Raw genomic sequence first — 12,492 nt, forward strand, 5'->3', positions numbered from 1 at the left:
AAGCTCGTTGTCTGGTTCTATAGAGGAACAGAATTTTTGAATGTCAAGGGCAAGAGACATTAATGGAACACTGACTCAGCAAACATGTTTCTTTTGAAGCTAGGTTAATCTAAAGGGGATGGGATGGTGGTGGTGGATAGGTCTAAAGATATTATCAGAGGTGTGGTCAGATCTTGACTTCAAGTTTCTGCTTCATGAGTACATCAATAATGTCTCTTTTACATTCTTACAGTGCCCAGACCCTGACCCAGTTTGAAGAAACTGGAGAGTTTTCATTTCATGTGAGGACGGGCTCCCTTTGAAATTCAAACTCTTGCAGTCCTGACACTGAAGGCTGTATCACAAGACCTGGTGTGATTCCATGTCACATCATTCGAGGTCTTTATCCTTCTGTGTCCCCTGATACTTCAGGTGAACTCAGCTGAGCAATATTCTCCGCCAGAACATGAAAGGAGTCCCAGAGGACTCATATTTGCTCCTCACAAGTGTTCCTGTTCCAGTGAGGTACATCCTCTGATTTTCTCACCAAGTAAAGCTCCAAGACAGATCCTCTTCTACTCCTGGGTTACAATATACATGCTCCTAAATCCCCTGAGTTGCAAACCTATGTATCTTATATTTTCTAAGCATTGCCTGATTGTTCTCTTCTCCTGATCATTCCAGGAGAGACCAACACCAAACATTATCTTCCTCCATCACTGTCCTAAAGAAAATGTGTCTGACATCCTGATGTGTTGATTCTCATTGTCTAAATACGAGCATCACTGTTGAGTGTCCCCTTGCTTAATTCACCAGCCTTATCTCCCAACCCATTCCTGCTGTTGAGCTATCATAAAGCCCTATGTAAATTCCAGAAATCTTTTATTCGTCATTTTTTAAAAATTTTACTGCCTTTCCTTGAATTAGGACTTCATAATCTCTGCTCCAATTATAGCCACAACACCCATCTTCTGTCTATACAGACTGATATTCTCTGGCTCTCTTTTTAAGAGAAACCCATTTTTAAACATCACTAATGCTATTTCCCTGATTTATGCAGAGCAGGTATATCTGAGCAGTGGAGCAATTGCTTAGCATGCTCAAGATGTTGCACTTAATCCACAGTACCATGGTGAAAGGGGTCTGGTTCCTGGTAGGTTGACCAGTGGAAGGTCAGACCCATGGGTGCAAGGGCAGTATGAATAAGACTCAATGGGTGCTATATAAAAAATAAAATTATAAAGTTGGGAGATGTGGGGGGAACCAGGAAGAGACGGAGCAAGGGAGTAGAAAAGAAATGTTAGAAATACATTGCATGCTTGTATAAAATTCTCAAGGAATAAATAAAAACAAATCTATTATATAAAAACATTAATTTCTTCTTATTCTTCAGAACCAGATTCTAAGTTCTCAGAATCCCAGCTCCTGCCTTCCGCTTTCTCTTGTACTCATGTCTCTGTACTCCCCAAACATGCCATCCTTTCACAAAGGTTATTGGTTGTACTTTCGGGCATTATGGGTGTTCTTTCGGGTGTCTGTCCTGATAGGGAAGCTTCCCATCCATCTCGATGAGTCTAATGGACACTTTACAAAACCTCTAAGCTCTCGCCTTTACCAACCAATGCCATTTACCCAAAAGCCCTGGCAGATGCTACAAGCTTCTACAACAGGACTATAGAAAGTAGTTTATTCTTGTTTGTGTGTGTGTGTGTGTGTGTGTGTTTCTTTTTTTCTTTTTGGCTTATTGTCTCACTAGAATGTGATCCTCTTATGGTCAGAGACCATGTCTTCTTTCCTCTCTTGAAGCCAGAAAAAGCACTTCTAATGCTTTGATACAAGTTGTATATAATTTATGATTACCAGAGAAAACTCTACATTCCTGAGGCTTAGTCAGCTCCAAATGCCCATTTGAATAAAATCAAAAGATTAGTGTTTGTGGTTTGGTTTATGTGATATATACTATGAAAAATAACTTAGAGAATTTTTGATTACTCAAATATCAATGAAAAGATAAACTGTTCTTTTACAAGAAGTTCTTGTTTAAAGCTAAATAATTTGCATATGTTGACAAAGCCACACAAACATGAAAGTGTAGCCGATGTCTAAATCCACATGAAATCAAATATTCCCACTAAGAATTACAATGACTATTCAGCCAGCTAACAAATAGCTAATGAACACCCCTTATGCCGGCTGCTGACTTTGATTCTGGGATGGCAGGAGTGAGCATATGGAGTCTCCCCATAGTTTACATGATCGTTGAGGAGACACATTACCAACTGTTACTGTAGGTGACTTTTTAATTACTAGATGGAATAAAGTACTCTGAGAGAAAAGAACACGGTGTTAGGAGGAGATGCAAGAAAAGAAGCCAGTGTAGACAGGAAGAGACGATCTCTCAACAGAGCAAATGGAGAAAGGGCAGGAAGTGTTTCAGACAGAAAATCATGGTGGCAGGATACCCATGGTAAGACAGAGTGAGATAAAGGCAGTGCTGGACACTGACTTCTAAGGCTAGAACCAAGAGAGCACTATCAATGAGGTCCAAGAGATTTGAAAACACCAGTGCATTGTCATGTACCTGTGGAGAAAGAGAGGACAGCCTACAAAGTGGAGGTAGAACTTAATTCTGAGGCGGGGGGTGGATATATTTCAGACTAGAGTAACACTAGAGCAAATGGCTGTGAGGCAAAGTATTTCATGGCTACTCTGAACAAGACATTGATAACACATGATGGCAGCGTAGACTCGGGGAGAAGAGGTTATATGAGACTCTGGGTGATGACAGCGTTTTTCGTGTAATAATCTTTATAAAAAGAGAAAATGAGAAGAGGTTAAGGGTAAGACAATGAACCTCATTTTGGACATGTTGAATTTGACACTTCTTTGAGATATTCAAGTAGAAATATTGTATTGGAAGTTGAATTGAATAGAGTTTAAAGAAAAATGTGAATTACACAAATGCATTAGCATACAATTCATAATTCAACCATGAGCACAAATGGCATTACCTTGAGAAAGGGAGCAGAGTGAGACTCCCATCACTGTGTCACAGTTTCACTTATTCTGTGATAGTCTACACAAGGACAGTCAGTCCAGGGAGAGTCTAGTCCCTGGGCTACCCAGTTCTAGGCTAGCTTTCCTTTTCCCTTCACTAATTCTCTAAATTGTGCATTTATAAGGAAGAGAAACTTTGAAAAACCTTTAGGCCTAATCTGCAAACTTCAGAGATGAGGACACTAGAGGGGTTTAGTCAAGGTCGTAGTGACCCACAGAAGAAACAAGGACCAGAGTCTTTTTATAAGAATTCTAAAAGATTTCCATCTGAAGGGCTGCAGACTGGAGGATGGATGGAAATGGCACAATAGCAGAGACATGTCTTTGTCATGAGAAACAACAGGTGCTTTGTAGGAAGGAAAACTCAAGGCAGAGGTCAGAAGGGCAATGGTTTTCAGAATTGGCTGCACTGTAGATTAAATATTAGCATACTGGACAAAAGTGGACTTAAGGCTTGAATTCCCTGACCCTACAAATCCTTCTCTATGAAACAAACAATAATTATTTTGAATATTGTAAGAAATAAATGAATGTATTTAAAGTCACTAACTATGTGGCACTTTTCTAAATTACTGATTGCTATTTACGCTAAAGTCAAGATGAAGAGAAATCTTTATCATTAAAATAAAGCAAAGAAAATGTCAGCCAAGCATGGTGTGGCACTCCTGCAATCTCAGCGTTCAAGAGGATGAGGGAGGAAGATGATAAATATGAGGTCAACTTGGGCACACAGTGAATGACACTGTGTCTCAAGTAAATGAAAGCACAACACATCTCAAAGGCTTATTCAAATTCTATGGACACATTAGAATACTAACAAAGCAAATAGTCCTCCCATTGGGACATAAGGATCATTATGTATTATAAGCTTATTGGATCCTTAGCCTCCAAAGCATCCATGGTTATATAAACTAAAAATCTACACTCAAATAATACTCAGTTTTCTTATAATGTAATGTGTTCTCTGAGAAGAAAGCATAAAAATACATTATTTCAACAGCTTGTTAAGCAACAAAGTGCCTACATTGTCAATTTTGATTCTTTCAAGTATGCATGTAGCCAACATAAAATAGCATGGCAGTAAAATACTATTACAACAACAAACATTTTTAAAATGTAAAATCAGTGATCTCCCCCAGTATTCATATTTTTTCTGCTCTATTTTGGATGTGGGTCTCTATTGTGCTTACTTTCAGATTCTAATATAAAGTATTTTCAACTGATAACAGCACCATGGATTGCCTCACCAAAGATTTCAGATGTAAGATGAAGAAACACTATAAGTTACAGGATATGAGTTTTAGGGAAATTGTTTCCATACAAGTAGGGACCTATGAAATGCATTTAAAGAACGTGTTAATAAAAGCTACAGCCATGTCTTTAACTTTATAATTATCATTTCCAACTTGCAAATACAATGGTACAAATTTGAGTAAATATTCTAATAAGACATTCTCAGTAATTTTGAGTTTTATCTTTCACTTTATATTATGATGTAATATTTATGACAAAAGTCCAGATAGATCACCCTGCTTGAACTGGGATGAATTTGAGGCAAAAAATTATTCCTGGAAGTAAAGCAGACACTTCTCTGATACTGTCTCAGAATTCATCTCAGGTGTCTTCTAAATATAAATTGAAACTACCTACTATACTCACATCCCGGTGTTCCCACATACCAAATTAAGACAATGAAAGGCAGACATGCTGGGGAGATGCATATTGGGTAAAATACTTGGTGCACAAAAATGAGAATCTGAGTTTGGGTCACTAGAAATCATGGAAAATGTCTAGGCATAGTGGTAAGCTTATAAGTTGAATGCATGAGAGATGGAGATGGGCAGATCCCAGGAGTTCACCTGTAAGCCAATCCATCTGAAATATGGAACTTCAGTTTCAGGGAGAAACCTTGCCTCAAAAAGTGACATGGACAAGCAATTGAAGAAGACACACATGCACAAGTACATATGCATATACACCACAGACAAAAGCAACTGCTAGAAGTAAAGGGAAGTGAGGGGTAAAGCTCAGTGGTAGAACAATGGACCTAGTATGTGCCAGGTCTTAGATTCAAGTGCCAGTCCTACACACACACACACACACACACACACACACACACACACACACACACACACACGTATATACGTGTGTGTGTGTGTAATGATAGTAATTTGTTATGATTGGTCATGCCTATAATTCAGGGGACTGAGGCATGAGGGTCACTATGAGTTCCAGTCCAGCCTAACTACAGAGTGAGACCCTTTCCTCAATAAATCAAAGAAAAAAATAAACAAGTCAAAGAAAAATAATAAGTAAGTGATGAGTCATGAGAAAAATATGAATAGAATATTAAATTTACCAATGAACTTTTCAGACAAGAAAGAATAGAATAAATTATAGTTTTATTGTTTAAGAAAAAACAGGGAGGAGAGTCACATTTGTCTTCAAAGACACTATTTTCTCAGTAGTTTATTACAGAGTAAATTTATTTCTCTGTATTGTTCTAAGCAGCATAGAAACCATGAAATGAACGTTTTGAGAGCATCCTTTAAAAGGTGAGAAAATAGTAAACAAAGTCCACCTCAAGATTTAGCACCATGACACGCAAATCTCATAATAGTTGTACTTTCATAACTGAGGACATATATGTAAGCCAAGGTTTTGTCAAATCAAATTGGATAGTGATGTGGGATGTCTTTCTTTATGCTATGAATATGTGTTGCTCCCATAGGTTAATAAATGAAGCTGCTTTGGCCTATGGCAAGGCAGGATAGAGGCAGGTGGGAAATCTAAGCAGAGATACAGGAGAAGGGTGGAGTCTGAGAGTTGCCATCCAGCTGCCCCAGGAGCAAGATGCCAATAGACTGGTAACACCACGGATACATGGAAATACATAGGTTAATAGAAATTTAAGTTGGAAGAGCTAGTTAGTTAGAAGCCTGAACAATAGGCCAAACTGTTTGTAATTAATATCAAGCCTCTCAGTGATTATTTACAAGAGGCTGTGGGACAAGGTAGGACAGAGAAAAGCCTCTGTATACAAATCATACCCCACATTGGGTGTCAGGAAAGTGAGACCCCACAAAAGTCTGCTCAATAATTTATTAAGGAGTGCAATGGAAAAACAGACTCACAAATGCAGAACAAGGTGGATGTTGCTGCGGATCCAGCTGCTGTTGTTCTGCCGTTCTGCCCAAGGGTGATGAGGACCAACCACAAGTCAAGCTCTACACGGCTTGCCCCAACCACCCAAGAAAGAGCACACAACCTTTCTCCTCAGTTTTATCCCATCACATATCCAGAAAAAAACATGCCCATGGGGCTAGTCACTCCAAATGTCACTGGCTAAACAAATTGAACTCCCACAATAGGATAGTGTTAGCCTTTGGATAATTCTTTCCTCACAACTGACATTTTAATTTTTATTTTTTCATTGTCTTTTTTTTTCAGTCAGCATGCAACGTAATAGGTTTCACTGGACAAATTATTTTCCAAACTTCTACTAAAAGAACACACTTTGTTTTGTGATATCACCCAAACATTTAGTGTAATGTATTTTTCTAGTGCAATTAAAATATTAGTCCTAAAAAAAACAGACTGTAAAGCAGTGGTTCTCAACCTGTGGGTCATGATCCAGGAATCACCTAAGACCATCTTGCATATCAGATATTTATATTAATGACTCATAAGATAGCAAATTTATAGTTATGAAAATGATTTTATGGTTGGGGAACTGTATTAAAGGGTCATGGCATTAAGAAGGTTGAGAACCACTGCTGTAGAGTAACTGAAATATAGTGTATATTTTATCAGAGTCTGTTCACTTGATTAAAAATTCTAGAGAAAAAAATTGTTAACATGCATTTCATTAACAGATGACATTAATGTAGAACTTATTAGTTTGGAAATACTGATGTTTCATTTCAGTCCTAACAAATAGGAATATCTGCAATATTTTGTTTAGAATCCTGCATTCCTACGGGCTCTTCTTCATCTCAATTAATTTGTGGTAGCCACATTCCAGATGAGCATTAATGCCTCTTTTATAAAAATATTTACTTGTTCTTCTCATTCTTACGATGACTTTGCAACCATAAGGCCTTTGTGTCTACTGCATGTGTTTTGGAGGAGTGCTCCTGTATCTAATGAGAATCCTAACATGTGAAAAGTCTAAGACAAAACACATGATTACACAAAGATTGATGTCTGATGATGGAGATTTGGATGAAGTGAGGAAGATGAGGCACTCATAGAAATTGTACGCCTGTGTCCCAAGGACTAGGGCAAAAGCTACAAAGCTGCCAGAAACCAGGAATGTCCTTCCTTGTTTTCTCTGCTTCTCTTTCCTCATGTGTTTTATTGTCCTCAATATGCAGACAGGCTTCCTCTCCTCTCTGCACAGGGCCATTATTCTACCTGCAGGCCAACACTCTTTATACCCTAAATACATGAAGCATTGTTCTCTCCTCTCTCTCTGTCTCTGTCTCCCTCTCTCCCTCCCCACAATTATTTCTACAATGTCATTTTAAGAAGCTCAACAGAAATCCCAGGGAAGAAGGGGTTGATAACTCAGGCTTTGGTTGGTAGCCATACCTACCATACCTGTAGTGATACCTTAGTTATTTCTGCAACTGAAAAATGAGTGAAGAACAAACACAATGTTGTAATTGGATTTATACAAGGACAGCTCCTATCTTGACTAATGTGGAGGACCTGTCCAAAGACCATAGATACCAGAAGAGATGCTTATCTGAAACACAAACACACACCACAAAATTGGGAATAAAACACAAATCATCTTGTACAGTGTGACATATTTTAGAATCATAATAGGATTCTTTTGCATGATTCCAGGTGTGGATCTCAGATGTTGCCGGGAGAGATGCCGATTTCCCTTTTTTTCTAACTAGCTGTTTTCACTTTTGGTGGTTGCTAGCATAACTTGGTTACTATGACATGACATATACTTACTTTTGTTCTTTTACAGTGCTGGGGATTAAATATAGGTTCTCATATATGTCTGGCAAGTGACTTACCCACAGCTCCAGCACCCTATTTACTTCTGAAGCATGGGTTCTTCTTTATGAAACTTGCCAGTACCCATCTCCATGCCTAGCTGCTAATATCCTTGTTCCTATGAATTGCTGAGATTCTTGGCTTAGGGGTAGCGAGCATAAGGAACTATGTTATTTTTCCTATCCCTCATCTTTCCTTCAAGTGAAACAACCAACAAAAAGCCATTGGATGAACTACATTGCTTGACCTAAAGCCAAGCTATAAAGAAAGATGATCAGAGATCCTGAAAGTTGATCAAAAGATCTTCATAAGCAATCTGGATAGTGTCCAGCATCTGGATAAGATAAGTGGTGCCTGAGCTCTGACCAGATTTATAACCAAGCTTCTGAAAAGACACCCAAGAAATAAACCTCATTATTAATGTTGAGGTTCTGATTTACTGGATCCAAGATGGGCCTGGATATTATATTTCTAATAATTTTTCAAGTGGTCTATGGAAGATGCTTGCAGTATGGTTTCCCACATCTGGGTAAAGATCTTCTTTGATACTCGTGACCATTAAAGAAGGTGAGTTTATTAATATAAAAAAGTTGGGTAAATGGTATCAAGACTTTTTCTCATTTACAGACTGGTACATGGTGTGAACAGCTTCCTGTCTCTAATGATTTTAGCACTAGCCTTTCAACACATCACAGGCCATAGCTGTTTCTAGTGATACTAAGGGTGGTGACATCAACACATACCATGTGTCACTGGTCAGAAGAATGTAAGAAAGGATCAAGGAGAAAGGGGGAAGTGTAGAGAGCCATGAAAGTGCTGTGGGATATCTTTCTGTATGCTGTGAATATATGTTGTTCCCATTGGTTAATAAATAAGCTGCTTTGGCCTATGGCAAGGCAGATTAGAGGAAGGTGGGAAATCCAAGAGGAGATACAGGAAAGAAAAAGGTGGGAAAGAGAGAGATGCCTGCCTGTTTCCCCAAGGAGCAACAAGATGCCAGTAGACCGGTAACACTATGGCCATGTGGCAACACATAGTCTAATAGAAATGGGTTAATTTAACATGAAAGAGCTAGCTAGCAAGAAGCCTGAGCCATAGGTCATACAGTTTGTAATTAATATAAGCCTCTGAGTGATTATTTTATAATTGGATGTGAGAGCTCATGTGGTAGAGATTCGTCTGGATTGAGGGGCTAAGCAGGACTGAGAAATTTCCCCCTACATCAAAATACTAAGGGTGGTGACATCAACACATGCCTCCTTCTATCACTGGTGAGAAGAATGTAAGAAAGAATCAAGGAAAAAGGGGCAAGTGCAGAGGGCCATGGCAGCAATCAGCAATGGGGAGTGGAACAGCATCTTCACAAAGAAAATAACAATGAAACAGACCACGGCAAAGATCTAGGGAAGGAAATTACTGAAAATCACTGAAAAAGTAATAAAATAGATAGACCTTTAGGATACAAGAGTTTGAAAATACTGTTAGAAAGAGGCCAACAAATTCTAGACATACCAATTTTATTGCAAAGTAACTAATTGAACTCTGAAGCAGGAACTCCTTAAAATTTCTAAGAAATGCAGTCTCAATAAACACAAACACCTCAATATCAAATTGCATTTCTCCCCTGTTTAACATCTGTTAGTATTGTTTTATATATCGGTAGACACTAAAACAGGGATTATTCCTAAACTCTGTATCCAATTCTATTTAACCATTAACAGAGTGATGTTGTGAGTGAAAAAGTCTTCCAGTTGCTTGTTGTAGAGGAATTCCTAAATCTAAAGAACTCTCTCAGGAAACAGGCAATGTCCCAACACAAAATTCCTATGGAGGACTTTCCATGTTCCAAGTGGACATTGTCTACTTGTTAGTTTCTCCATTTTCTATTAATCAGACTTAAAGATACTAACATAACAAAGTTTGAAAGGCAAGGATATAGGACTACTGTGAGTAGTGAGTTGAGCAAAATTACAAAAACAGAATTTTTCAGAAAAGTTCAGCTTTTCATAGGCACCCATTACTGGTTTGTTTTTATACGAGATTGGGGGAGTAAGGGAGGAAAAACAGATTGGTTAACGAATGAAGAAGGGGAAGAGAGTAAGGTAGAGGAAACAGCTTAGGATAGTTTCCATAAAGACTTCTCTGAACTATTGAGACAATACATTTCAATAAATAGAATATTCTAAAGAAGGCTGATGGCGGGGATAGGGGAGATGGCACCAAGTTTCAGGTGTAGAAATGAAGGACACCACACTGGATTGAAGTGGACATGAAAAGGGAGGGATACCCTGTGTTACTGGGGACATGTCACTCTCTGGGAGCTCTCACGAGATTGAGTCCCCTCTTTTCTCTCTGAGATTAACAGAGCTATTATGCCCCAATATCCAGGGGCCTGCTTGTATACACCTCCAGTGTCCAGTCTTGTGTCCAGGGTTGAAACATCCTGATCATGGTCTTCCCTTGACCCTGCTTCAGAAAGAAGGACTGCTTAGCTTTTTCACAGGATCCTGCCATATACCCTCCCACTCATACTTGAATCTCTGTGTTCTGAACCTCCTGTCCATCATGGCTACCTCTCAGGCTTTGTGGATCTGGCCTCAACTGATTTCTTCACTAGTCATGCCCATCACCACTCAGGCCCCACAGCAGGGTCTGTCACAGCCTCATGGAGTCAGAGCAACATTTTTTCACTAATGAATGCCAATTCTTTTGGGTTTTACACTGTTACTAATGATACATATAGTCTCCTATTTCTGATAAAGATTCTCAGTTACAAAGATGAGAAAAAATGTGGTCTTTGTCCTCTTTTATCCTCCAGGCCCAGTTAAAAAATCCTCTTACATTTCCTTGTCCTTCAATCTGTGGGTGTTAAAATCTTAGTATTTAAACAGTTCCTACAAGAGCTATGCCCATGCATTATAACTTCTATTTCTTTGTATGTGTGTGTGTATCTGTATGTGTATCTGTGTCTGTGTTTCTGTGTATATCTCTGTATGTGTGTGTGTGCATGCACACATGTGTGCATATAGCTGCAGGATGCATGAGGGTGCACTTGAAGAGTCCCCAAATTAACCTCAGGTGTCTTTCATTGTTCTCTGTCTTTAACCAAGTCTATTACTAAACTTGAAGCTCATCATTAGGTCAGACTGTCTGGCCAATGAAGTTCAGGAATTTTCCTGTCTCTACTTCATCCCTCCCCCACTAATGCTGGTGTTTTAGGCACACCCCACCATGTCCAGCTTTTGGCATGGGTTATGCAGAGCCAAATTTAGTTTGTATGATTGATCGGGCCTGTACAGACAGAGCCATCTCCCCAAATCTCTCATCACATCATTCTATACAAACATTTAAAACCTCTGTATCACCCCTATCTGTCAGAATTTCAATCCCATGGTTGGCCTTTAGAGACACAAATTAGAGCCGTCATCTTTCATGCTTGGTTCCCTGGCTGCTCTCTGTGTCCTTGCCCAGTTCTCAGCATGGCAGGTGTGCCTGTGATCCCTAGTGATACAATCCTTCCTGACTTTTCCAGTTCTGAGCAATGCTGTGCTTTTATCTCTTTGGTTGTCTTTCACTCTCTCAATCTCCTCATTTGGTCTCCATGGCATCGTCTCACACAACACTATTTCTTTTCACACTGTTTTTCTCTTGTTTCATAGATGGTCATTCTATCTTTCCAAGGGACTCTGTGTCCCATTAGGACTCTTGGTTCATGTCTTATACTCATTTCCAGGGTCTAACCCCCATGATGAATGTGCCATATGCATCTTATAAGTTGCTGTTTAAAAACACACCAGAGGTTTACAAAACAGTGACGTGATGCATGCTGAAGAAAACAGGGCTGTGCTAGATGCACACTTACCAGAGAAGACGCTAGGTATCTTGGAAAGGAAGCTTTTGACAGTGCGGATGGGAATTCCATTCTTTTCATCTTGCATGCGTGCTATGACATCTTCCATCTAAATGGAAAAATAAAGAAAACCTTTAGAAAGTTTAACTTTTTGAGGAAATTGCTGTTTCATAATTTTTTACACACTAGCTTTGCCTAATGAAGAATAATTCTATATTCTCGTCTTTCTATGATTTGTTTTGCTAATATTTTTTAAGTTTGATTAACAAGAGGTGAAAAGGAGTAGCAAGTGGGGAAACAGGCTATTTGGCGTACATTAAACTGGTGATAAGGATTTTGTGCTTTAATATTGCAGGTTACATACTCTTCGGCTTAAAACATTGGAATGAGCAGTGTTTGGGTCAGAAAGCATGGTCAAAGGATTGATATTATTTCAACTTAACTCAGTTCAAAAGCAAGTGGAAGCCTGGGAACAATCCATGTGGAGTTTCCTTTAACGTGGGATCTTCTACAGTTTGGGTTAACATTTGAGTTCAATCTGCCTAGAAATGCAGGACAGACTGGAAACCACTGGCTCCTTCAATTGCTAG

General features: G+C 39.0%; 1 protein-coding gene across 6 annotated transcripts in view; it reads right to left on the reverse strand.

The window, feature by feature from the left end:
- Positions 1-12,492, reverse strand: part of Rgs7 (regulator of G protein signaling 7) — a 395,639-nt gene that overhangs the window by 175,162 nt on the left and 207,985 nt on the right. For all 6 annotated transcript variants that reach the window (XM_006993719.4, XM_076548014.1, XM_006993718.4 and 3 more), the window contains exon 3: positions 11,915-12,011. In XM_006993719.4, coding sequence (XP_006993781.1) covers positions 11,915-12,011 — 97 coding nt within the window. The remainder of the gene's footprint in view (positions 1-11,914; positions 12,012-12,492) is intronic.

This window comes from Peromyscus maniculatus, chromosome 11 (assembly GCF_049852395.1).
Source record: "Peromyscus maniculatus bairdii isolate BWxNUB_F1_BW_parent chromosome 11, HU_Pman_BW_mat_3.1, whole genome shotgun sequence".
Lineage (NCBI taxonomy): Eukaryota > Metazoa > Chordata > Mammalia > Rodentia > Cricetidae > Peromyscus > Peromyscus maniculatus.